Source organism: Sander lucioperca, chromosome 19, assembly GCF_008315115.2.
Source record: "Sander lucioperca isolate FBNREF2018 chromosome 19, SLUC_FBN_1.2, whole genome shotgun sequence".
Taxonomy (NCBI): Eukaryota; Metazoa; Chordata; class Actinopteri; order Perciformes; family Percidae; genus Sander; species Sander lucioperca.
Genome location: NC_050191.1, coordinates 9,350,213 through 9,378,190, shown reverse-complemented (window position 1 = coordinate 9,378,190; position 27,978 = coordinate 9,350,213). Strand labels below are relative to the sequence as shown.

At 39.0% G+C, this 27,978-nt stretch overlaps 1 protein-coding gene and 1 long non-coding RNA gene across 7 annotated transcripts in view; one reads left to right on the top strand and one right to left on the bottom strand.

Moving 5' to 3' along the window:
• The window catches only part of ryr3 (ryanodine receptor 3), a 134,257-nt gene that overhangs the window by 53,122 nt on the left and 53,157 nt on the right, over positions 1-27,978 (bottom strand). For all 6 annotated transcript variants that reach the window (XM_035995490.1, XM_035995491.1, XM_031322229.2 and 3 more), the window contains 24 exons: positions 27,362-27,521; positions 27,015-27,159; positions 26,083-26,288; positions 25,444-25,618; positions 24,293-24,501; positions 23,854-24,017; positions 23,586-23,634; positions 23,317-23,477; positions 22,247-22,403; positions 21,162-21,248; positions 19,415-19,641; positions 18,821-19,033; positions 16,415-17,024; positions 15,705-15,905; positions 13,449-13,551; positions 12,215-12,349; positions 8,650-8,923; positions 8,302-8,416; positions 6,165-6,297; positions 4,413-4,516; positions 3,595-3,730; positions 3,287-3,470; positions 818-920; positions 568-688 (listed from right to left, as the gene is read on the bottom strand). In XM_035995490.1, the coding sequence (XP_035851383.1) occupies positions 568-688; positions 818-920; positions 3,287-3,470; positions 3,595-3,730; positions 4,413-4,516; positions 6,165-6,297; positions 8,302-8,416; positions 8,650-8,923; positions 12,215-12,349; positions 13,449-13,551; positions 15,705-15,905; positions 16,415-17,024; positions 18,821-19,033; positions 19,415-19,641; positions 21,162-21,248; positions 22,247-22,403; positions 23,317-23,477; positions 23,586-23,634; positions 23,854-24,017; positions 24,293-24,501; positions 25,444-25,618; positions 26,083-26,288; positions 27,015-27,159; positions 27,362-27,521 (4,172 nt within the window). The remainder of the gene's footprint in view (positions 1-567; positions 689-817; positions 921-3,286; positions 3,471-3,594; positions 3,731-4,412; positions 4,517-6,164; positions 6,298-8,301; positions 8,417-8,649; positions 8,924-12,214; positions 12,350-13,448; positions 13,552-15,704; positions 15,906-16,414; positions 17,025-18,820; positions 19,034-19,414; positions 19,642-21,161; positions 21,249-22,246; positions 22,404-23,316; positions 23,478-23,585; positions 23,635-23,853; positions 24,018-24,292; positions 24,502-25,443; positions 25,619-26,082; positions 26,289-27,014; positions 27,160-27,361; positions 27,522-27,978) is intronic.
• On the top strand, positions 127-17,895 carry LOC116066267. Its single transcript, XR_004108924.1, has 3 exons — positions 127-274; positions 7,300-7,306; positions 17,886-17,895. It is a non-coding gene; the product is annotated as an uncharacterized LOC116066267 (long non-coding RNA).

Below are 27,978 nucleotides of genomic sequence, written 5' to 3'. Positions count from 1 at the left end.
TTTTCTGTGTCACTTTTAGCTGCCATTAGAGGTTTCTTCTAGACTGGGTAAACCCAGCCCGATCTGCCGGCGATTTGATTTGGCCCTGCAGCTCAGGCTGGAAACCTGTACATTTTTCTATCCTGCTTCCGTTACAAATCTGCGGGGATCAATCACAAACTGGCTTATCCACCTGGCGCGCTAATGGCAGGTTTAACACAATGACGATAGAGAAGCAACGGCAAGCAGCTTTTTGTTTACATTCAACATGGCGGTCACCGAAGTGCAGCAACCCGTTGCAAAGTACAGGTCTGATTGGTTGAACTGCGTACCGAGTCATTTCAACTATGCTCGTTGATCACGCCTCAGACTCCCCAGACTAATGTTCAACCTTAAGAGATTGAGCTTGGTCTGGTGATAGCCAGACTAGGTTTCTTCCCAACTACATTTTAAAACTTAACATTGTTTGTTTTTGTTGCTGCACCTGGGTTAACTATTTTTTTCTGTTGCTATTCAACTTTCAACATTTGCTTACACGACTTCATGTAGCAAACAAATGAAAACAAAAAGCCACCACGACCAACATACCTTTATTAAGCACAGGCATTTTGAGCGGGATGCTGATGATTCCCACCAGGTCTGACGTGGGAACCAGAGAGCGCAAGATTGCTCGGATACGCAGCGCCTCACCTTTACCCGCATTGATAAGCTGTAATAGACACAAATAGGAAATATTTAACTCCCTATTTCATTCAGGTCATTGTAGCGATCTCTGTTATTATATAGAGGATATTAATAACATGAAAGGAAGTCTGTGCATGAAGAAAAAGCTCCTCACATGCATCTCGGGAGCGCAGCGGCCCAGCAGGTCAATAAGAGCTGAGTAGAAGGACATGATGGCGTTGCCCATGTGAATAACTTCACCTTCTTCCTCACCAGACCTGAAACACACAAGCACTCTGTCAATGTAACAACATATTTTAGGATACTGCAAACCTCCCTAGAAGTATATGGTACTCTATATTGTCAAGCAATCCTGTTATGGTTACATTCTTGTCTTTTCATAGTCATAGTTAATATTTAATAATAAGCTATTGCACAGTTCAATCTCTGCACTGTTCACTTTTGCACTACCACTATTGCACACACTCCATCGTAGCAACTTATTATGGTCATTGCATCACATGGTCAGTCCATACCACACCTTTGTAATCACTTCACAAATTGTTAACTCTTTACATTTCTGTGAGTGATTTTTATGTATGTGAGATATATGTGCGTTTGTTGTGTAAGCTACTGAAAGCCTACAATTTCCCTCGGGATGAATAAAGTGAGTGAGTGAGTGAGTGAGTGAGTGAGTGAGTGAGTGAGTGAGTAAGTAAGTATCTATCTATCTATCTATCTATCTATCTATCTATCTATCTATCTATGAAAACCCATACATTCTACAAGGTAGTTTGAGACCAGAAGAGCAATAGATGAGCAATTCTGTGAGCATTTATAACAGTGTTTTGGCACAATGCATGAGCTCCTTCCAGGCCACTGTGTTACACATATTGATTTTGACCAGCTTCCCAATCCCTCTCCTCACTTCATGCAATAATAACCGCACCCATTAAAATGCAGCAAGCGTGTAACAGCCCTTGCATACTAATGTGAGGGCAACTTCTACACAGCTTTACTCACAGCTTCCATCACTGTCAAGGCTGCTATATTCGTTTCTCTTAAACCTCTAACCAGAGTATCCAAGTATCTCTGTATGATGTCTTTATGTAAACGTTGTTTTAAAATGTCTCAGATTTGGGTATTCAAGACTTACTGAAACCATGAAAGAATACTGCTCGATGGTGTTTTAAGCCCCCAACGTCTCCTTCCAGGCAGCGCTGCGACCGTTGACTTCAAGGCACCTAACCCTAACCATTGCCTAATCCTAGTGCCTAGTGTCCTAGTCCTAGTGTGATCTAGGAGATGTTGGGGGCTTAAAACACAGATAAACAAATAATACTATTAATTCAGCAGTTTCTGTTGTTTTTCAGGAACTTTATAACAAATGTTATTGTATTTTGATAGTTAAAATAATCACTTACTTATATATCACTTAATAACCAAAAACAAAAATCACATTCAACTGCTGTAGTTTCTCTGGGATCACCTTAAATCTCAGTTAATGCTGTGCCGACAGTACAAGCATGATTTTGAGTTATCACAGATAGTTTGGGAGCCAATCACGGTCCAATACGCAACTTACACAAGTGTGATGTGGAAACTTGAAACTCCAGTGCACATTGACAATAGGCTTTTCAGTGAAGTATTTAGTAATTTAAGTTTTTAAAGTAATCACATAGGCATACGTGTATGAGTGAGAATGCAAAGATGTGTTTTGATGTTTGCTTTTTAAAATATTGTTTTGCAATAAAACCATATCTGAAAAATTATTATTTAAAATTATTTTTAAATGTACTTGTGTATTGCCTGTTCAAAACTTGGCCTCCTGTATTGCTGCTTGCAGCTTTCTCCAGAACCATTGTACCCTGAAATAACTCACAGAAGCATTAAGCACTTAATATGCCACTCTCCCGTATACTCCTGACTTACTGTGTACTTCTTCTTTAGAGAAAAACATTGTTCTACATTTACCTGACAAAATGTTACTGGTTACATTTCAGATTCAGATTTTTCTCACAAAATTCACAATTAAAATATGATGCATTATTATTCATTGAACTATCCAGCATTATATTAGAGTTGAAATCTCCAACTTGAACAGACGTTAAGTAAATTTAAGTACATTGTGCTGATAATGCCTCTCTTTCACTTTAAGTAAACAAACAACTAACCTGTTTCAATAAAAGGTAAGTTGCACAGTGGATAAATAATTAAAGTCTATGGTGATGAATTTCCTGTTATGGAGGAAGACCTTTTAGTAAAGCAATTCAATCAGATGATACAACTTCTCAGACAAACAGAGTAATAGACTCCTTTTCTTTCCAGTTCCTTTGTGCAGGCTTACACGAAGAAATTAACTTCAATCTATTCCCAGTGATGTGAATGAAATATAAATCAAATTCAAACTGATATAGCACTATTAAAAGGCTAATAACTATGAACAGTGCTGGTTTAGCTAAGCTCAGAAACAAACTGGTAAATCTTAATCTAATTTATCACCAAAAACATAATGGGAGACTTTATCACAAATGATTACTTCAGAGATACTCAGTGGATTTTTATGATGACCTAAATGCTGATTCACAGGCTTTCCAACCCTGACTAGAATAAAAGGATGTAAGAAACTGGTGTGGACCCCTACCCAGTAGTGACCACAGTGGGGATATTGGGCAGGTCCAGGGCAGGATCATCAGAGATCTTAATGGCTTCCTTCATGGCAGCCAGCAGACCTTGACCCCCCTCTCCCCTCAGGGCGGGGCCGAAACACTCTGGACGCCTGATCAGCAGCTTCACCACCACGTTGGCATTTTCCTCCACACTCTCACCTGGTTTACAAATACAGCAGGACAATGGACAGTCATATATAGGTAAGGATTTAAGTTATCCCCAAAAGGACAGGTCAGAGTCTACGGTAATTAAGTCATGTGCTCAGTATGAGAGTCAACATACCATTGCAGAAGACGACGAACCTCAGGAAGGACAGGTAGCGCTCTCCCTCTATAGGGTTCCAGCCGAGGTCGGGGTAACCCTTAGCAACCAGCATGGCACAACTCTGAAGACCACAGCCTGCCAGGTATGTAACCACCTACACACACAAACATGCACAATTCTGTTTCACTCCTGGGTATTACAACATAATAGCACACTCTGTCATTTTGACTGTCAGTGTCAGTAACAGTGACAGCTTGAAAGCATTTGCTGAGCAAGCTTATTCAAATGGCACAAAATCATACTTCATTTTTCACTGAGAAAACGTGGGTGGCATGAGGTTTAATTTCTGTCTGACTCACTCTCACCAAAGGTCAGCAGGAGATGTATTAATAAATCCTCTCAGCTATTAATAATGCAAAGAAATCTGCTAATATCACATAAAATACTGATCAACATTTCTTCATTTAAAGGATATATTACCATCAAGACTAATATCATCCTACTGTCCCAGTACTTAGCGCTTTTAGACTAAAAGGCACTATATAAAACTAAATGTAAATTGTTTTTTTCATCTCAGCATGTCACATGTAATTTGATTCAAATTCACAATTTTACAGTGCCTGTAGTATTTAATACTAAAGTAAGTCTATTATATGACCGATTCATTTGCCATAAAAAAGAATGCCTTGAGGTCATACTAAAAATAAGAAACCCTGGCTGGTAATCTAATCAGCCTGAAACCACTAGGTGCACTTAATAAAAATGGTTCAATACATTTCAGCCTCAATCAATCATTTGCAGTCAAACATGTTTGTTTGTGTGATGAAAAAACAAACCTTCTCCAAATCAGGCTCCTCCAGGGCCAAAGCCAGGCCGTTGTTGTCCATCACTGAAGATGCTGCAACATCCAGCGGAGTGGAGCCCCGCATTGCTTCAGAGGCTACACACACACACACACACACACACACACACACACACACACACACACACACACACACACACACACACACACACACACACACACACACCAAGTGTTAACAGCGAAGAAAACTTTACATTTGTTCTGTACTAAACGACAGGGGGCAGTCTATCTACATGTGTTATTGTGATAGTCTCTATTCTCTCTCTTGCAGTCCAGTAGCAGGTAGTGGGACAGGATCATAAGAAACGACATACTGACAGTTTAAAAAAAATAATATTCAAACACTTAATATTTAGTTTGCCTTTAACAATAAATATCTTATTCCCACACCTTATTACTAAAGCCACTTTACATGGCTAGGAACTGAAAATGCTTCATCATTTCAATGCTACACTATATTTCTTCAGTAATATTTGACACTCAATAAGAGTTGCTAACATAACGAACATTTTCACAAACCCTCACAAATATATGCTAATTTTTCATATATTAACTCCGTCACTTTTAATAAACATGTGTGTCTCCTATCTATTACAATAAACATTAATATTGTAAAAAACAATAGCCTAATAGTCACAGAAATACTCAGATTTTGTGCAGATAATTAATTATAAGTTAATGAATCCTCTGCGACTCAATGTGCAAAAACACTCCCTGCCTGCATACAGTACATTGTTACATTACCATTGGGCACCAACTCTGAAAATAATTGTGCACAGGCAAGAAAGACAAAAAATATACCAGTTATTGGTTTGTAATTATAAATATGTCCTTAATGCAGGCAAAGTCTCAAAGAAACAGAAAACACAAGGCATGTCTCCCAGCACCTTTACATTGACGTTTGTGATTTATGAGTAAGCAAATATCAAATGTTTCGTGTTAGGCATAGCAAACTGGTGTTTGCATTCATCTGTCCTCTTCACATCATGAGAACCTCTCCTCTTTCACAGGCAGGAGCTTTAGTTTACAGCAGCAGCAGGAGCCCAGTGACTCATCAGTCCTGCACTGCATGACTAAATAACCCCCATCCCTCTCTGCCATTCTTCTTTCTCTATCAGCTGCCTCCTTCTCTGCCCCTTTCACTCTCTAACTGATACCCTGGCATAATGTGGGCGATACGTTTGTGTCTGCACTTCAATTAGTTGAAAATCCTTTCTAGCAGGTGGCACCTATTGGTTTCAGTAAACATTTTGCATAATTTTTGCAGCAGCAAAAGGACAATGTTTTAGTTCCTACAGTGTGGTAAATACTTGAAGAAATTCAAAATATCAAGGAATATATTTATATCTTATTATTTCTCTCTTCCATTATACCCTTTAACTTTCTCTCACCACCACATCTTCTTCCCCTTCTGAAAATCGTGCATCCTCTTCTTTAATACCTTCTGCTAATCCTTCATATTGTCTTCCTTTTTCGGTGTTTGGTGTTTTAAGCCCCCAACGTCGTCTTTCAGGCAGCGCCACCTGGAAGGCACTAGGATTAGGCAATGGTTAGGGTTAGGGTTAAGGTTAGGTGCCTTGAAGTCGACTTTCGCAGCACTGCCTTGAAGTCGACGTTGGGGGCTTAAAACACCATCGAGCTCCTTTCTCAGGATGATATATTTTAATAACAGTAGTAATAGAAGAAAATGCTGTAAGTCACATTTTATGAATCTACCAGTACTTACCCAGCCCCACACTGCTGTTCTCCAGCAGGTAGCTCAGGTGGTCAAACATGGCTTTCTGGTTCTGGCGGCTGATACGACAGAAGTAGCACAAGAAACGACAACAGCTGGCCACCATCTTGGGGAAGGCGATCTCCTGTGGGCAAAAAAACAAAAACAAAAGTAAAGATCAATATTAATATTACTATTAAAATGTTCAGCCAAAAAGAAGGCGTTGACATGGTCAACATTATACAGTACTTGTAACCCATTACTTTTATTATTGAAAGACATGTTTCCTGTACATCTAACCCGGATTTTCCACCAGGCGCATTACGTATCATGTCACACCGGGAGCGTCTCAGAAGCACAGCGTCTTGCCTGCCCGATTTTATTGTCTCTATAAGTACGTCAAAGAACAATCCCGTGTTTATTAAGCTAGTATCTACCTTCCACTCCAAGTACTCCTGTAATTAAAGTCCATGCCTTCTCTTTTCTAGCGTTGTCTTTATAATATATATTCGGGGGTGTGTTTTGGTAAATTGAGTGGATGCTCTCCTGTTTGACTTCCGGCCAGGCTGTCTGAACGCCCTGCGGCTCGCATGAAAATAGACCTGCCGCGTATCTTTAGCGAAGCGGAGAGCCACTTCACACATGCTTCTGGGACATGCCGTGACGCGGGTGGTGGAATATCAAGCATTGACTTGAAAGGATGCAATTGCTCGCGGGAGCCATGGCGCCTCCAGAATGGAGCAGACAAGCGTAGTGGAAAATTGGGGTAACACCAGAAACACACTGCACGCGAAAACGCCGGACATTTTACAAAATAAAACAAATTTCTAAATAAAACATCCAGGTTTAAGGTTACGGGGGACATTTCTGCCTTTATTGGACAGGAAAGCTGAGACATGGAAAGGGAGAGAGAGGGGGGAAGACATGCAGGAAAACCATCACAGCTAGGATTCCAACCCTGGACCTTCTGCGTTGAGGAATAAACCTCTGCACATGTGCACCCGCTCTACCAACTGAGCTAAACGGCCACGTTTTAAGGTGACTTTGGCTGTCTTGACTTCTCAGCTGTGACACACGATCAGGCAAAGGGAGAGAGAGACCGATGGACGGACAGAGAGACACAAAGTGACACGCACGCACGCACGAGTAAAGTAGTTTTTGTCCACGCCGGAGATTAAAGTAAATTGCCAGAAGAATCTATAGATACCAGAGAAATGAAAATTACACTCTGTATACATGAACAGCACAGAAAATCACATTCATCATCAGACAAGTTGCTGAATGTTTCTACTTCTAAAAGCCAAACCAATATCATATTTTTCATGTGTTTAAGCTTTGTGAAATGTTACTCCATATTAATGCTACCTGTGTGGCAAAATAGTGCACATTTTATTGAAGGTCTGGGTTGAAGAATAGAAAACATATTGTATATTATACCATGATTATGTTACAGAATTGTAACATATAATCAATATGTAATTGTAAGAGTAAATATTGTAAACCCTATACATATACCAGCTGTGGTAATGCCACTAATTATGGCCACAGTAAGGGAAGTGCACATATCAAGTGGCAGTAAACTGATCTGGAATTTATGTCTGAGACTGCGTGATGAGACAGCCACAGTCTGATGTGAAGGCCTGAATGTCTCCCTGAGGTCTTTCTGTCTGAGGTTTAATTCATGCTTGGCACTGGACTTGGCATTAAATCACAACCATCTCTTCCAGCTTCTGTCAGCACTGCCCAAAAAGGACAGGCTTGAGAGGCCTCCCCTTTCACCCCTCTCTTGCCCTTCTCTGCCCTCTCCATTACCCTTGTGGTTTTTCAGAGCATTAGGTTGTTGATCTTGGCTTACTTCACCTTCTTAGAATACAGTTTGTTTTCCTAAGATCAGTATACAACATATTAAGCTTAACAGGTTAGCCTCTGTAAAGGCTTTTCAATTAAATTCAATTAAGTTTAAACATCAACACTTCCATGGCAACTGAGCAAACTCAGTCTGCTGATGAGGCATGTCAAAAGCTCCAGAACAAGCATTTAAGTGGATATTGAACTGAGATTGTTTGTCAACTATTTTACTTTATAACAACTTGACAGCACTGGGGTGTACTGACCACAGCTAATACAGAATGCAGTAACGCTTTCGTACCTGTGACTTGTCTCCTCCCAGCACGTTGACCATGACCTCCATGACAGTCTCGTGCATGCCCAGCACTCTCATTAAGTTGGGATGTTGGTAGAAAACCTTGTTGTTCATGATGTCGCTGTGAACACAAGAAAGTGGTTTGCGAAGTTCATGATATATCCCAAATGTTTGAAGCAATATACAGCACATTGGAAATACTGCACAGTTGAGAAAATGTATCTAAGTGATGTGCAACGAAGAACAACTGTGTAACGAACTATTATCAATCACCATATTTTTACATTACAATTTACATAGTATTAAAACAAACTTGATAGAAGTCACTGCTTTTGTTGCTACATATTTTCTTACCCGAGTCCATCAATCATCAATTTCTCCTCCTCTTTGCCCATGCGTACTGACAGAAGTGACCTGATTTGACCTAGCGATACCAACAGGTTGATGGCATCCTGCACAGACGCAGCACTGATGGTGTAGGATTTCTTCATGGCCCGGAGAAGCTCCCCGATGCCATCATACTGCCTCCTTAGCAGGCTGAATATCACTCTGACCAGCTCTGGGTCCTGGATGTGAGACTCCTGAGCCCAGCTTGTTATGGTCTGGGAGATCAGCTCCTTCAGGTTGGCTGGAGAAGTGGGAATGCAATATCCAAACAGTGAATAATTCTATATGACATGGAAAGTTGTTTAATCGGCTTTAAAATACATAAAAAAAAAAAAAAAAGCAACGTCCTGACATTTCTAACAAACTAGAACTCATCGGAGCTTTGTAGGGGGTCAAAACAAGTGCCAAATGTCAACAACTCTAGTCAATTTTTCGTTGTGTCTTATATACAATGTCTTATAATAACGTGCTGTGCAAAAATTTGCCAGATTTACAAGAGGTGTTCAGTGGTACAAGCACAATGAAGTAATATTGGGCTTGCAGTCCCATTGTGTTTATGCTTACTGTGGATAAGTCAAGGTTCTGTAGCTGTGTTATTTTGTCCTATGTATGAATCAAGGTAACACTCAGATGCACACTTACACACACACACACACACACACACACACACACACACACACATATATGGACTATAAAAAATGGATAAGAAACTACTGTGTGGAACAACAGCCTCTTCAACATCACACTAGCTGGTTTATTAGAATTTAAAGTCCAGCAACCAGAAAAAAAAAAACATTATTGATGTGTATGGAAACAAAATGCTGAGGCTAGCTTATACTGTAATATCTGCTCCAGGTCCAACCATGTGCTGCATCAGGAATGCCATTTTAAACAATGGTTCACGGTATTTAAGTTGATTCCTGGTAGGAAAAATGTATTATTCAGTATAAATTATCATACAGGTTTTTGCTACTCATGATCAAATATACAGTATAATTTTATCAGAAGCCTCAGGGCAGCTCCTTGGCTGTCAGCAGCACTGTGATTATTACATTAACAACTTTGAAGTAATATATGACTGGCTTGGCAGTCTGGGAATGCAGTTAGGTATGTCTGATCTGTGACTATAAAATAATAATAATAATAATAATAATAATAATAATAATAATAATAATAATAATAATAATAATGATATTTTTAAAGCAAAATGCAGCTACTACAGAAGCTACTAATATACTCAACCTTTTTCTTCTGTGGCTTATAAACGGTTAGGGAATAATTTACTTTTGCTTTTCCTTTAAAACTTGACTCCTTGGAAGAAACTGTCTGACAGTTTCCAAGGACTGTTGAGAAACAGCTGTGTCCTCTGTTCCCCAGGCACCCTTTAAAAAGTTTTTTTTAAATAAAAAAATAAAATAAAACCTCATGCACAAAATACAAGATAGATAAATAGAGACAGATGAACATTTCAGAGGTTTTTCTGTGATCCTTTGAAAATTTGTTTTAAGGTCTCATCAAACTTTAATCTCACAGACAAGCAACAATAAAACTGAATACAACCACAGAGGAACTCAGTGAACTGTAGTGATAAATGAAGAGCTGTGGCTAAATGCCGCACCTCTCCAAATGATAACATTGTTATTCCAAAGCTATCGCTGAACTTGAAGTGTTTATGTCAAACAGCCCAACATCTGTGGCAAACGAAGGGTCAGATTCGAGCAGAATCCTAATGAGACGAGACAGATACAAAGAGAGAGAAGGGTAGGGAGCCAGCTGCCCTGAAGGTGAATGTCTCGCAGATTCACATCTGCTCTGCATCGTCTCAAACAGTGGCTTACATGGGATTCATCACTAATACAAAAAACTACCCTGTCTGCAAGATATTCTGCAAATGACCACACAGTCAATATGGTGCTATTTTTAAAAGCGTTTCATAGCCTGCTCCAGGTTTTCAGCACATACCAAACACAAAGTTGGCCGTACTGTTAATTGTAGCTTTAACAAAATATCAAACCTGTCATTTGCTTCTATTCATTTTTCTAAACACATATAATGAAGCACAACTATATAGGTGCAGTGTCTACCTTATCCAGCAAGGCTGAAGTTAACCACTGACAAAAGAATCCTGTGGTACTATCTGTATGAGTCCCGTCAAGATGTAGTCAGTCCACTTAAAGTAGATGTAGAGTGATGTAGGAGTGAATAAAAGGATAATTTACTATCAAGTTCTAACATCTGGTATTTATGTGGAGCACATAAGCAACACAGTCCTTAAAAGACAATTACTAAGTACAAAGACTCAGCTGTCATCAGCAGGCAAAATATGGAGTCCTGACAATGAACAGCAGATTTGATTTTGAGGATGTGTTAAACAATAAAATTAGCTTTTTATTAATTATATTAGTGTAATGCACTAATCTTTATACACAGTGTTCTCCCGCAGCCAAGAAAGCTCTATTTGGTGAATTGAATTGAGAATATGTTGGGTCTTTTGATGATGATGAACTTACAGTAATGATTTTAGTTTCAAAGCCTTCATAAAGTGGTTTGATTGATTTTGGCATTATTCAGATTATTCACTAGGATGCATAGTACTAAATTTACAGATATGACATTGATATTTGATTTAACATTTACATGTTAAAAAAATTAGTATGATAGACCTGAAGAGAAACCGCTTGTTTCCCACCCATCATTTACAGTACGCAATATACAATACGCCTACTTCCATATGATCTTAATATGAGGTCTGTCAGAATCATCTTGAATCACATCATCTGTCCATTTATGAAGCTGTTCAATAATGTATGCTAGGTGTGGGAGGCTGGAGTAAAGCATTAAAAATTTATAGCAGAGAGTCTTGCTGTGGTTGTCCATTAGTCTATTATTTGAAACAGAACATAACCATGCTTTCAGCAAAAGGCAGCAGAAAAGAATATTGAAACCACTGACCCCAGATTGAAGCGGTCAAGGTTTTTCAATACAAATTTGATGTTTAATAACAAATGTGGGGTATCAAAGAAATATTTTACAATGTGTTACGGCTTATTTACTTTCCACCAAACCTTTAGATATTGAATAGATATTGATATGATGGCATGCAACAACACTGAAATCCTGTGCAAGTTATGTAGCACAAAAGTTAGTCTCCCACTACTATCTGCATCATTGTTTAAAATAAGAATGTATCCAATGATGTCAGTTGAAAAGAGTTTACAAATTTGGGTGTGTAGGGATTTTCACCATTGAATGTTATACCTGTAATGAAACTTTAACTGCGGTGGTTTGACGGTGCACTTGTATAATGCCTTTTGTCAACAGTTTGCCATTTTTGAAATCACATAATACTTTAAAGGTTAGTCTGTCTGCATCTTTTTTTTTGATTTTGTTGCTATTAATTGTGAACTGAAAATGCATCTGAACATCTTACAATGTCACAAAAATACTGAGCTATGAGGTGTTCAGAAACTTAAATCAGCCAATAAGTACACTTTCAAGGCCATTTTCTTCTTTGGTGTTCAGAGTTACTTACTGGGAGCTGCCTGTTCCTTCTCTGTGGGTTCCTCCTCTGTTTTCTGAGGTTGACCTTTGATCTTGTAGAGTAAAGCGAGGAGACGGCCTTTTATAGAAGTGTCCTGCTCTTCCTCTTCCTCCTCCACGGGAATTCCTGCAAGGGAAAACTAATTTCTGTCAGACACTCAGAAATTCAACATTTTGTATCAAGTGCTTAAATGTGCACAGAGTTAGTTGCACTGGCCTTCAAGTTCAACTATGTCAAAGGGTTTAAGTGTAGTACATTATGACACCAGTATGTTGGTGTTTTAATATTTCTGATAACAGGTCAGGTCAATGAGACTGGTAGCCTCCATTTCACACCAGGCACATGGCGAGTGTTTATCACACCAATCAAACCATTGCATTGCATGCGTTTTTTTTAGTCAAAGATAAAGAAGGCGGCACAGAGGGGTGTGCACTCAGCATCTATATGTGCCAGGCATGGTCTGATACAGTTCAGGGTGTTGAATCGTCTCTATGTGACCGATGTGGGATATTTCCTGCCTCGTTGGGGCACATGTTCTGGTTGTGCCCAAAGTTATCCAGTTTCTGGGACTCAATATTTAAAACTTTGTCTGATATTCTTGGACACGGTTAAACCTAACCCAGTGTTGGCTGTATTTGGAGTACCAGGAGAGGACAGTCCTCTTACAGGACCCTCTTTCTCTGTAGCAAGATTCATAACCCTTCTAGCGCGTAGATTAATTCTATTCAACTGGAAACAAGCACAACCTCCCACTTTCACTATGTTGATCAAATACATCATGCAGCACCTAAAACTGGAAAAACTCAGATATACGCTGCGTGGTTCCGTCGAAACATTTTATAAGACTTGGCAACCCTTCATTGATATAGTAGAAGATAGGTAATAAATATCTCCTTGGCTCTTACCGTAACTCTTAGCTATGATAACTACCTGAGGTGTGTCATTACATATGTGGAGCAGCTTTGTACTATTATCTGATTGATTATATTTTGTACAGGACCTGTTGTGTTCGTGTATGTGTATGTAAGTGTTTTTGTAAAACTATTTCTGTAATATTTTATAGAATTTGTATGTAATATGTTTTCCTTCTAAAATACAAATAAATAGACGTTTAAAAAAAAAGAAGAATCCGTTTGTGTGAGAAGCTATCTCTACTGAGAATTAATATCTATGAACTTAAAGCAACAATATTTGTAAAAGAATTGAGGGAGCAGTTGGACTCTACCACAGTGCAGTCGCAATTCTTCATGGAAGGAGTTGAGTTCATTCTGGATCTCCTCGGGGCAGGGGCAGTCCTCCCCTGCACTGAAATTCAACAGGATGTTGATCTGCAGGGAACAACAATAAGGTTAGAAGCAGAGAGAAGGGAAGGGAATATGAAAAAATAGTTTTACAAAGCACAAGGTACAGGAAAAGGAGGAAGAAATAAGCAAACAAGCACACAAGAGCGTGTGAAAGAATGCATAAAAGAAGGATGGCATCCAGGGAGGATAGCACCATTATTATTCTGAGTCATAACTCAACAGCAGAAACTTGTGTAGTCTCCTGCGGTGACTGCTCACATGGGCTGTTCAGATAGAATCTTCCTGATCAGTGCAGAGAGAAATAGTCTGAAGAATTTGACATCAAGTCTTGTGACAAGTAAAAATTAAAACCTTTAAATAATGTTTAATGATATGACTTAGAAATAGCTTTAATGATACATTATTCCAAACAGCTACACATCTGCTGTGTTTGCTGTATTTCACAAGCTAACAAGCCTAAATATACATGAGATGCTTTCTTTGGCTAAGCAAATGCGGAGTCCAGCTTAGGCTTATCTGATGTCTATTTCTGGCAGGGCTTTTTAATAAACCATGGGAGGAACATACAGCAATCTTGGAGAATGTTGCCCACAGTATACACCTGCTGCTGACCACTACAGTACTTATTCTTCAGGGATCAGAGTGTAGCTGTAGGCGTGTGCTTATCTGCAAGGTTTTGCAGCTTAGAGGAAGTGCAATTAAATAGGTTGAACATGAAAGCTTTGCAGCCGTGCAGATCTAAACTTTTGGCTGGCTCTTTAAGGCAGTGCTGTATTGTATGGAAGAACTCTACTCGGCACAAAAGCAAGTGATCTGAACACATACAGAAAATAAACGGCTGGGACATTCTAGCTACTGGGAAGAATGAATAATGTTGTAGCCCTCTCTTCCTCTCGACTCTGGGGCACACTGAAAGAGATATGGATGTTAAATTGGGCCTACTCGTTAGCTACAAAGATCTGAGGCTCTGGCACTTCAGTGTGCGGACGCAGTTATTACAAGATAGTTTGAAAAACACTGAAAGCATGTGGTGTAAGGGAGAGCACAACTGAGATCCATGAATACACTTTAGTTTGGGTTATAGTATGCCAATAAGGAGCAAAGTCTTAATCACCAGGACATATATTTCAACTGCTTCTATTTGTGCTTTTTATATTTTAAAACATAAAAAAGCAAGAAAAGGGGAATCCATTGATTTTGTAAATTACGTTTTTCGATCATCCAACAGTTAAATGATAACATGAATGCAAGTTGGTCCAGGCATTCCCTGTATGCCTAGTATTTACGGTGCATACACATGACATAATAGTAGAGCGAGACCAATATATAGGCCCATAATGGTAACTTAATAAAATTACAATTTAATCCCAAATATGGACATTATGAAGAGCAGCTGTAACCAGAGTAACAGCTAATGTGAAACTAAATAAACAATAAGGGTTACATTGGTCCATACGCCCGTAGACTGACTATTGCAGTGATGGCATTGCACAATGAAACCTGAGTCTGACCACTCAAAAGCGAAAAAGGCAGATTGCTTCAACATCTGTTGGTAAGAGCAAATAAACCCTTAAAAGATGCGATTATTTTTGGTCTTAAAGGTTCAGATAGCACATGCTGCTCTGTCTGCTGGTTTGATTTAGGGTTAGTTAGGTTTTAGGTTTCCTAGCAGCATCTATGGCCTCGTGAAACAGGTACCTGTTTGTGCTTTAATATTCTGTTAATATTGTTGTTGTTTTTTAACCTGAGGTTAAAACACCTTGCACCTATAAACTAGTGGTTTCTGCAGGTATCCGGACCGGTAGACTTGAAAACAGTATAATGCAAAGTCACCCTTTTGGGACTAATAACAATTTTCTTCTCTTAAATGTCAGCCTTTTAGTCTCAATTTTATAATTTAGCCTCACATATGGCCCAATTTACCCTTTGGAAATACCAGCTGAAAATAAAGTTAAGGGACAACATGAAACTAAAAGGCACTCAGAGAACTACAAAACCCTGAGCCTGTGCCTCAATGTCATTGATTTTTATCACCTGAAGGCTCGAGTGATCATTCTGGGGATTTGTTCCTATTTGATACTTCAAACCACCTTGAACTTAAATTACAGCTCAGACAGGATGTAAACAGTTTTTCCATTATATATGTACATCCTGGTTGGTCTACTACAATATTGTACCTGCTCATGTGGGGGTGAACGAAACTCTTTAGTCTTCTTGGCAGTGACAGCGGCGGACATGTTAAACGCCAGCATCAGCTCATCGTAGCGGAACTTCTGGTTGAACTGCAGCTTGGACACGAAGCTGTCGGAGAAGGAGACGATGGCCTCGATACGGTGCTTCAGCTCACAGTCGCAGAAGTAGTGCAGCAGCTCACACATCTGAAAAAAGACACTAATTCAGCAAGAATGGCAATTTAGAGTACATTTAAAATTAACAGTTTATCTTTCTCTCTGTATCCGTATTGTTTGATGTAGTTCTGAATAAGATCATTTTCTTATCAACTGATTTGTTTTTCTGTATGTTAAAGAGAGAGAAACCTCACATATTATAGCCATTTCTAAGAGATTATCTGCCTCCATCTCCATAATACAAAGATCAAACTGTGTTTAAGTTTTAATGTGTACAGCGTAGTGGCTTTTCTGTCATTGATAGCAACATTAGTATTCAACCACTGCCTTGCTTTGCACTCAGGCACTCACTTCTCATTGAGAGATAAATCATAAAGGCTGAATTGCTGACACATGAGGAATCAGTGTACTGAATCCGATCAAGGCAAATATGATGGGGAAAATTTAAATTGAATTAAAACCTAGGAATATTATTGATGGACTTAGTTTTATGCAAGTATCGCCAATCTCACATTTAATTGATAAAATGTTTTCATTACCTGGCGTTTGACAGACTCGGGCAGCGACTTCTCCAGCAAACCTTTAACTTGCGGTTTACTCTCCTTTGTCTCCTCCTCTCCCGCCTCCACAGCCTTCTCCTCGTTCTTGCTCACTTCCTCCTTCACCCCCACCACAGCCACCTCATCCCCCTTGGCTTCCTGACCCTCCTTGGCCTCTCCGAACACGTTGGGGTCAATCAGGAGGAGAATCAGCCTCACCTCGTCACTGGTTAGGACTCCCATTATTAAGAGCGTTCCAATCAGCTTCAGGATGGGAACGAACTGGTACTCCACGCTACCGCCTACCGGGTCTCGGATGTGTGTTCCTCCGCCCTGCACGGCCTCAGTGAGCATGCTGATGGCTTTCTCTTTCAGAATGCCCAGAGGAATCTGGGGGCTGTAGAGGAACTGCTGGCGCTTTGTGTTGATGATGCCGACGGCGGAGAAGTTGACCCGAGGTTTGAGGGAGGTGCTCAGGCTCACGCCAGGCAGCGAGTGCCGCTTGGACTCATCAGGGAACAGCTTGATGGAGCGGGTCTCATCCGTCACAGGGATGATGAACTCGTTGTTCATCATCAGGCGAGCCTCCTTTGCAGTCTCAAGATGGATGCTGGCAATGAGAAGAACATCAGCTCAATCATTGCGCACATCTGGAGGCATTGGCCATTATACTTATCAGGAAATAACCATTTAGCATTCTCAGTCTAGGTTTAAAAATATCTTACCCTAAGTGGTATAAATGTGCAATTGGTAAGATGTGTTTATCCCCACAGCACAAAATTACCATAATATATCTATAGAAGGTGACAGGTTTGTCGATCAATACCAGTGAGTCAGCAATTACCTGACTAGCTGCTGAGATGCTGAGCTCTCAAACGCATTGTGGACCATAATCACAGGTTTAGGACAAAACTCCCCACCCACAGGGATGTTAAAGCAGCCATATTATGCTCATTTTCAGGTTCATAATTGTATTTTAAGGTTGTACCAGAATAGGTTTACATGGTTTAATTTTCAAAAAACACCATATTTTTGTTGTACTGCAGTGCTCTCTCTCACTGCTGCAGATCCTCTTTTCAGCTGGTCTCTGTTTTAGCTACAGAGTGAGACCTCTTTTCTTCTTCTTCTTCTGTACTATCTTTGATTGCACTGCACATGTGCAGTAGCTCAGATGTAGATCATGTCAGCTAGCTAGCTCCATAGAGAGTAAAAGACAGGCTGTTTCTACAACTTCGGTCAGTTACAAGGCAGGATTAGCTGGGAGACTTCTAAATGAGGGCGCACATGTAAGTAGTTCCTTTTGTAGATTATGGTGAACTTGTGTGTGTTGTAGCAGTGCTTTGCTATTGAGAACGAGGTAGCATGCTAGCGTTAGCATTAGCGTTAGCATTAGCATGCTAACGAGCTAATGGTTGCGGTTAGCCTGCTCGTTTTGGCTTGTGATGTCACAAGCCGTGCCGATTTTGACCAGCTCACCCAGAGACTGAAGGCAGGACACATTCGGAAACTGTATCTCACTCTAAACAGCATGGATGGATTTTTTTCAAAGTTTGTATGTGTGTGGAAGCACCAGAGACACAACATAACACCCCAAATCCCAGAAAAAGTGATTTTTTCATAATATGGGCACTTTAACATCCTCCACTTAAAAAAATATTTTTACTAATGGAGGTAAGGATGATGTCTTGAATGTAGCAGGTGAAATTCACAATGTATAATTTATCCCAATTATGTGTGTCTGTGGTTGAGAATTTATTGACATTATGTGAAGAAAAGAGAGACCCAATTACACTGGATTACACCGAGGCAAGATTATGACAAATTTACTTTGTGCACTTGTGTGCGGCTCCATCACGCTGTTCATAATTAGATTCTCTGATGAGTAAAAATATTGCCAACTTTTTTTTGTGCATGAAAGTTAAGGTTGTTAAATTTCAACACTTGTAACATCAGAATCAGAAAGGGTTTTATTGCCAAGTAAGAAACACAAAGCAATTTGCCTTGGTTGTTGGTGCATACATTATCATATTAAACATTACTATGAAATTAACAAACAATAAATACAGAAACAAATATGTACATCTAACTGTTAAACATTAAGAAAGAAAAAAGAGGCTGTATGGATTAGTGCAAGATGTGAAAAATGTTGAGGGATGTGCAAAAGTTCAGGATATTTAGAATGTTAAGAGTACAGGTATATACGTAGTCCAGGATGAAGGATTAAGAGCGTATGTCAGTGTAGACTTTCATTTTCTATCATTGACAGCAGCATTTATTATATTTCCCACTACAATTTCTACTCTTCAATTTCTTAAATAAAAAGCAAATTTCCCAAATTGGAGGGAAGTAAAGCTCTAAAACAAAATCAAATCTGATTATGTTCAATTTAAACTGCAAATACCACACCTGATAAGGACATTGTAGAAGCCCTCTCTCAGCATGCCAGAGAGGTACTGGTTGTCAATGGTGTAGAGGAGTTGGGATTGGTCCAAGTGGCTGCAGAGGGCGTGAGCAACTCGGGTGTTTCCCAGGGCACACAGGGCACAGTACAGCTTCAGTGTGTGGTAGTGGAACTTTCTCAGGTCTTCATGCTCAGATAACTCCATGATGTCCAAACACCTAGAAGAAAGCAGGAAATAAATGTGGTAATGGAGAACCATTTACACTGCAGCAGTTTATACAGTACTGTAGGTGGAAAACTAGACAACCATTGTTTTTTTTTTAGATTATTTTTTTGGAGATGACAGCTGAGATATGAATCATTTTTTTACTGGAATTGTTGGGAATTTCTGGAACTATTGGGTCTTTGTAAATTATAGAGTGTGGTCTAGACCTACTCTATCTGTAAAGTGTCTTGAGATAACTCTTGTTATGATTTGATACTATAAATAAAATTTAATTGAACATAACATTGTACTGTAGGACTGGACCAGTCATGCACAGCAGGTAAAGGTGTTTACAGTATATGTTCTAAGCCTGCATCACATCCTTGTTGCACACCTATTCTCCTCAGGTATATGTACGGCTATCATCTGAAGCGGTTCCAGACACTGGACCACCCAGCCGTGCCTCTCGCTGACCCGAGCAGTCTCCACGTTGAGGAAGGTGTTTGGCATCCGGCTCCACAGCACGGACACGATGGTCTGCACATCCAGACGTGGCGGGCACTGCGGCACTGGGTTCCTGTGCTCACTCTTAAATATGGCAGACGAGAGCGGCATCGCATCCTGGGAGCAGAGGCAGATAATATGAAAGATAATATTCAAAAAGGAAAACATTCTTAACTAATGGAAGTGGTTTTGGTTTTAATAATTTATCACACAACCTGGAATAAATATTTTGATTTTAAAAACACTTCCGTGGAGGTTCGGTGGAGACCCTGAGGGATCCTTGAGCAAACTCAATTAATATTTCATCTAGAATTTTTATCCTGACATCATACCAAATAGTGTGTGTGTGTATATATATATATGTGTATTTCTTTATCATAGTTTAGTTCTAACTGCTACTACTTGAAGTTCTGATAGAGCTAAATACTTAATGACTGCAAAAATGTCCAATATTGGTCACAATATTACAGTTACAGTAACTTAATTAATATTTCATCTAGAATTTTTATCCTGACATCATACCAAATAGTGTGTGTGTGTGTGTATATATATATACACATATATATATATACATACATACATACATACATATATATATATATATATATATATATACATACATATATACATACATACATACATACATATATATATACATACATACATACATACATACATACATACATACATATACATATATATATATATATATATATATATATATATATATATGTGTGTGTATTTCTTTATCATAGTTTAGTTCTAACTGCTACTACTTGAAGTGCTGATAGAGCTAAATACTTAATGGCTGCAAAAATGTCCAATATTGGTCACAATATTACAGTTACAACTTGGGTCTGTTTACCAGTTTGCAATTATTTGGAGGATAGGACATCAAACATTAAAGAAGATCCATGCAAAATTGTTCTTCATACTGTATAATCATGGTGATATATTCATTACTGTAATTTAGGGCTGTGTATTAGCAAGAATCTGGCAATATGATACGTATCACGATACATGGGTCACGATTCAATATATTTCGATACTGTGCGTAAGGCGATATATTGCAATATATTTTTAAAGTATAATTTTAGAAAAACTGATTTTTAAAAAAAGACATGATGTACATAAAAGTCAAAGAAGTTTACTTTAGGTGAACAATTCAGTACACAGAAAATCAAACTGCCAGTTTGGGATTGTGGTTCACAGGTTCTTAGTGAGCTAATGTTTATATGCTAAAGTTCAGCCATAGCTACATTGTTAGCTTCTAGCAAAAAGTCAGGCACTGCTAGGCACCGTTAGGCAAAAACACTAGTGGTGTTTCAGCATAGCCATCTAGCAGTAGGGGGTTTAAACACACGAATACACAAATATTTTTGAACGTTTAATAAAAAAAAAATTGATACAGTATTGCAAAATAAAATATCGCGATACTCAAGTGTATCAATTTTTTCGTACACCTCTACTGTAATTGAGGTTAGGTGTACTATAGTACTAGTAAATGAGGAAGATTAAACATATTTTAAACTTTTATACACACAATATAACATTTGTTCTGGCAATACCAACATTCACTGATACACTCCATATCGTGTCCAAGCACTGCATATTGTTAGATTTGAAAAGAGACAAACCTTGATCTTCACAAATTCAAACTGGAAAAGGTTTGCACTGGTGGGGAGGACAAACACAGCTGGGAACAGCTTGGTATTTGGCTCCACCTGAAACAAAACAAACAAAACAAAGCTCAGTCATCAACACCATAGATTTAATCATTCAGATTCATAGGATTTAATCATGCACCAAACTGAAAGAAAAGGCAGGTCTGCCCTAAACTAACCCCTTAGTGGAATCTAAGTTCTTATTTCAGCTCGATGCAGATCTGATGATCAGCATTCTGCTCTTTCTAGAGAAGTGTCAGTTCTGGTGGCAAATTCAACAAATGTCAGAAGGATTTTAACCTCTAAGGCCCATGGATTAGCTGGTGTTTTAAATTCAAGCTCAATATCAGTTGGTGTACTGATGACAGCCATCCGAGACAAAAGATGAATACAAAGAGAAAGAAAAAACAACTGAAGCCATAACAGGACAAGAAGCTTATCATCAAGTCAAAAGCCTCTTGAATCCCTCAGAAGAATCCCTCCTCTAAAAAAAAAAGAAGATGATTCACGACTAAACAGGGAGAAAATAATAGGCACAAGGAGGAGAACATAACTCGGGTGATAGAAGCTTCCCAAGGCATCATTTTGTGGTCTAGTCAGGTATTCAATAATATGCGTTTTAAAGCCTATGATCAACAAGGCAAGATAAGGATTACCAAGCAGATGTCTGTCTTTGTTAAGACTGGTATTGAAAACAGATGAGAATTTGACTGTGTAATTTCCTAACTGCCTTTCTGCAGGTCTAATTTACAGCAGTGCAAATTAGTTTGTTATCTGAAGGAAAGATAGAAGGGAAGGTATTCTGAGTGCGTGCTGGCAATACAAACCTGTCTTAGCGCCATCCTCCCAAAGATTTCAAAAACACTTGACTCCTTTTCTCCAGATGGATTAGACAATAAAAAAACTATATGCCGACTCTTAGGAATACAGAGGAGAAATACTGTATGTTTACCACAAGAGAGAGAAATAATGACTGCACATACTCAAGTTTATGAGGCAGAGTGTTCTTGTGCGTTAATGCTCCACAACCCACTAACTGGGCTATTATCCTTATTTACCTGATATGTTGCAGACAGCTCCTTGCCGTTGGCAGTGAAAGACACCAGGCCAGTGGCCAGGTCGATCAGACAGCCGATCTCCAGGTCAGAGTTGCTGGAGGAAGACGGGCCGACTGCATCCGCTCCACACACCATGTAGCAGTTACTCCTCTGGACACTGCAGCAACACCAGCAGAACATGAGCTTGGCATGCATAAATCCATGTAAACATGAACAACCACAGAACAACAAAGACCATTGAAAAACAACTACCTTGTGCACAATACATTTTCATTATGTGTCACATTCATTGATCTGTGTTGACTTGTGACTCTTGCCTCGCTCATATTCATTCTGTTACACACAGAAGCTCTCTTCCCCATTTACTCCCCTGAATACTGAAGGAGGATGAAAAAAGGATGATAAAAGATAAGTCAATACGTCTTTGGTTCTGAGATGCAGTGCCATTCCAATATGGGCTTATGGGTAATCTAGAAGTCTTAGTTTACACACTGGTTAAAATGTTTTTAATTTATATAAGGTTGACTGGGAACCATTTTAATGATGATGATGATGATGATGATAAAGATATTGTGTTGATTTGTTTTTGTAGTATAATGCTGCCAGGTCACCTGCATCTTTGCTATCTTAGCATCAAGCACCATAATGGGAAAAAAAAGTCATGGACATTTGTTCGTAGATGCTTTTACTGCAAATCATTTATGGTACGAGTAATTTAAAAGTGTGTTCAGAGAATGATTGTTTTTAAGTAAGTCTAAAAAAAGTTGAGGACAACCGTTCAACAACCGTTGCTCATCAAAGACCAAATGAACCAAAACTAACTTGTGAAACAGTATTCAAATGTTACCATTGTTCATTTAAATTAATTTGCTAATTGGACAGGGTCTATGGAATTACATGGTACCGCAGGAGTTAATTTCCAAAATACTTCTGCCTTTATTTTTGCTATTCCCAGATACTCCCTGATTTCCGAGAACCCAGTACCTATGCTGACTCTCCCTGTCTACATTATACATCTCTGTCATAATATCCTATAAACTCCAGATATATAGAAAAAGTAGGGAGCTTGCCTCTCATGGACCCGGCCCCTCTCGTCTCCCAGGGTGACGGTGACTGTTCGTGTCTTGGCGAGGCTGAAGTTTTTGCTATAGTAATGATAGTCTGGTGTGACCCAACCCACCCACACTGACGCAGGGTCCTGTCCAGCAAACACTCTCACTGAGTGGTAGTACTGCCATAAAAAACACAGAGCACAATATGTTACGCATAAGGAACAGAGAGCAGTCATCCACAACAATATTTTTCAGATTTTTATCTTTGAAAATTTGGGTTGATTTACAGTTGTGATGCTTCCATAGTCAACAGTTCCATCTTCTTTTGGAGGATGGCTGCAGAGACAGAAATACATACATAATGTTTTAAGAGCATCAAAGTGATCTGGGAAAAAAACACTTTCATTTTCTTACTTTTATTGCAGTTGCCAAGCAGAGCAAATAAGCTCAGACTGAGACTAAATGATTAAATCGATTAATCTGACATTGCTACTAGTCAGACAGGCAACAGTTAAACAATTCCACTGCTGTTCCAGTGTACCGCTGATGTCTGACCTGAGCTTCAGTGATTCGTCCAGTAACTTGTCTGCCGAGTAGAACTCCACAGGCATGCTCAGCCTACAGTAGACCATGTCACTGTTGCTGTTCTGCGTGCCAAAAGTCTTGTGGGTGACCTTGAGGCAGGGAGGGCTGTCTACCGTTCCGTCGATCCTCGTCACCTGAGGAGTAAGAGTCAGGGAGAGGGAATCAAAGACCAAAGAAGGAGACCGATAAACATTATCAATACGTTCATGATCTATAGCAGCCCTGTTCATCATAGCTATGTTTGTATGCATACAGCACGCTACAAACTGGCCAAACTCGTTGTTACTGGCTACAAAAGCTGCAGGTTACCAGTATCTACCTAAACTATCCGAATGAGAATCCTTGTTGCCATAAACATAACGGGACAATACCAACAGCCACAATAATGATAATGAAAAAGCTTCTTCACCTCGATATGCATGTGGTCTTGGGGTATGTTGACAAAGGTGGGAAGGCGCTTGCTGAACCACATGGTGATCTCTCTGTTCATGTTGACACCGAAGGGCTCAAACCCTTCCTGGAGACCACACATGGTGTAGTACTTGAAAGTGCTGGCGTCCTTGCCCAGGTTTATATGTCCAATCTCAGTCACACCCAGACTGCACACGGGGATGAAACCTGGAGGAGAGTTAAGGGACATTGGTGTGTTTGCCAGGCCAATATTGGTCTATTCTAAACAGCAAATATATCATCCAGTCACGCCATCCCTTATTGCAATGTGAAGTGTTTCCTTCCCTTTCTTTGCACATTTAATTAAAAACTAACTCAGATGTTTTCCTACCACTAACGATGTAATCGGTCTCTCTGCCCTCAAGAAATACATTTAATAAAGGTCCCATATCATGCTCATTTTCAGGCTCATACTTGTAGTTTGGGTTTCTACTAGAAAACATTTAAATGTTTTAACGTTCAAAAAACACATTATTCAAACACTTTCTACCTATATATAGTATAATTGTGACATCACGACCATACATAAGTCCTGATGGCTTGTTTGAAGGCACAGTTTCTAAAGACAGAACTCACCTCGACTTGCTTTATAATAAAAAAGACATGAAAATCTCACTTTTTGCAATATGGGCCCTTTAATTAGTCTGGTGACTTTATAACCCTGGCAAAAAAATAATCTTGGGACATACAAAAAGGATTTTTTTTTTTTATTTACTAATAAAAAATGATTAAACTAATTTTTAGCACACACTATTTTACAAATGTGTACCTTTACTGGGCGTTGGAAAAACTCAGTATCATGTATGTTAACTGTCTATAAAGCAGAATTCATTACTCCATCAACTAAAACAATAATTTAAATCACTTAACTTTATTCCAATGTGACTCTCTCGGTCTTGTCCTAAAGCATGGTTCATTTACAGAGTAATGGGCCATTGCCACAATGGACTTCATTAAATTGCAACATCATTAGCATTTTGTACAGTTTCTTTGGTTTTGCCTCATGCAAAATGTCAGACAACCCCAGTCCTACCTCTGGGGAACTTGTGGATGAAACACAGACTAAATAAATGAATTGGCAATAAATTCACTGGATTATGGAGCCCTCACCGTCCTCTGTCTCAAAGTCAGTGAAGCAAAGCTCAGAGCCCTTGCTGGTGATCAGGAGCTCTCCATTTAGGGTGAAAATCATGGATTTGTCCTCCATGTTAATCATACAACCAACCACGTCACCCTTTTTCCAAGTTTGTCCAAAGTAGCGGCTGCCTGCGTGCATACGTCGACCCTTAAGAAAAAAGACAAAGCTTGAAGTTTGTGCAACATATATTATACGGTCTTGCTAATGAAAGGTTATGATCAAAGCCTACTGTACAAGGCGCCACAATATCGTGGAATCAATCAATGGTAATATCTTGACAGCTCTATTACAGAGATAAATTCTATTAAGAACCAAAGAATTGGTCATTAACAATGTATATCTTTATACTAAACTATTTATTTCCTCCACTGAGATCTAAAATGTATCTCATATCATACTGATTCATAATCAGTATTGAACATCCACAGAATTTCAAAGTAAATCACAATTGTAATCGTGTCCTTTAAAACTCAAAATATTTAAAATAACGTGTTGCCAGGCCAGTCATCTTCCCTTCTATTACTGGTACAGCCGTAATACAGCAAGGATGGAAGAATGATGGCTGCTGCTGAAGTAAAATGGTACAATATGTCCTAACAGAGCTGGTTTACCCTGTATCCATCGAAGACGAAGGCCTGGTCATCCGTTCCCAGTTCGACATCGGGCCTGCAGCCTGGTCTGGCCCAGCCAACCCTCATATCGCCTCCGCTCAGGGCCTCAAACTCAAAGTACCACTTTCCCGTCTTCACTGCATATGTCTGCTCCACACGGAAGAAGCGGATGTTCTCAACGTTCTCATCTTCCATCGTATGGGGGGCTTGGGATGAGGGAAAAAATGGATGCTTTGACTTTATAGGTTAGTTAAATAACGACTGACACAAATGATATGTAGCTAATTTTAGGCAGCATTTTTAGCATCTGTATCAATGTTTACAGTTAGAGCTCAACTGATCAAAGTTATTGGCCATACCACTAAATATGAAAATATGTAGTGCACTCAGTATAATACTATAATAATTAGTGCATACAGTATCCCAACAAAGTCAATCCTGATGTTGAATAGATTTCAACAAACTGGCAAGTAACAATTTTGAAAACTGTAGTGTTAAAATGCCAAATGAAACTTGACAACATGTAGTACTACAGCTGCCCATAGCTGATGGCTGCACATGTGAATTTAGGTCAAAATATCTCTGTAATACTGGTTCACAACAGTTTCCATAGCTGTTTTAATAAAAAATATAATTAGCCAATATATCCCATTGTGAATACTATATTCCTGTTCCATGTATATAGGATTGGACTTTTTATGCAAATCCCTAATTCTAAAATGTTAACTAGAATACAGCCATGCTTGCACATGATTATACTGTGTATTCTAAACTAGTGACATTATTGTATACAGGTTTCATTGACCCTACAACAGTCAGTCAGCCTAAATTGTAGCTGGCCCTGGAAAATTTTAACTTGGCCAAAAACATTAAACCAGGATTTATAAGGGATTTGTGTGGCATCAACTGTGTCAGTAGTAACATGTTCTTACCCTCCTGGTCTGGGGGGTCGATGTCATATCCATATCCAACCATGGTCCTGATGGCCTCTCTCAGACTGTCTCTGTTAGATTTCTTTGTGCGCTCGTCTAGTAAAGCGTATGGCACCAGGCGAGGATTACGCCTGCTCTTCAAATCCTGACACGAAAAGAAGAAAAAACATGCTAAAACATGCTTATACAATAGAGGAAACATGCAAGTAGGATAAAGACAAGCATATAATACAAATACTGTTTCAGCAAAAATCTCCAATAAAATAACTAATTTATTAATAACTATACTCTAATTTAAAGACCATACTAGCTATACATTTTTAAATGAAAGGAATAATGACTTTTACCTGCTGGATGCCATAGGTCCATCCTTGTTTAATTCTGTCTTTGGCCCACACGTTGTGTGCATTCTCGGCCAGTTTATCAACTAGAACCTCCTGACCTGCTGTCAGTTTCACGTCAGAGAGGTCCAGTGGCGCAGGCTTATAACCATTAGACATCATGTAGCTGCAAAAGAAACATTACAACAGTAAACACTTTAGCATTTTATGAAAACCATGTTCCTGTTTCCCAAAACACTCAACCTTTTTATAATCTAGTAACAAAGCCAACGTACAACAATCACACATTACAGCTTGAACAAAAGGCAAGGGAATACCATATCAAAATAACTTTCTAAATAAATACAACCATTACAAAGTAAATAACAAAAATGCTACAGTGTCTTCATGTGTTTCAGACACGTGTTTCTTGACAATAGTAACAAAAAGATTTGTTACCGTTTTCAAAGGACCCCCCTAATGAGATAATTCAACAAAAAGCTCTAAAAAGTACGTGAAATGTAAATTTAATTAATGGTGTCGTTCAGATTGGGAATACTACAATCAAAGTAAGCAATGATGCCTTTCTTACCTTAATAAACTCAATCCACAATTATAGAATGAGTGTATTCATGACTCTTTCT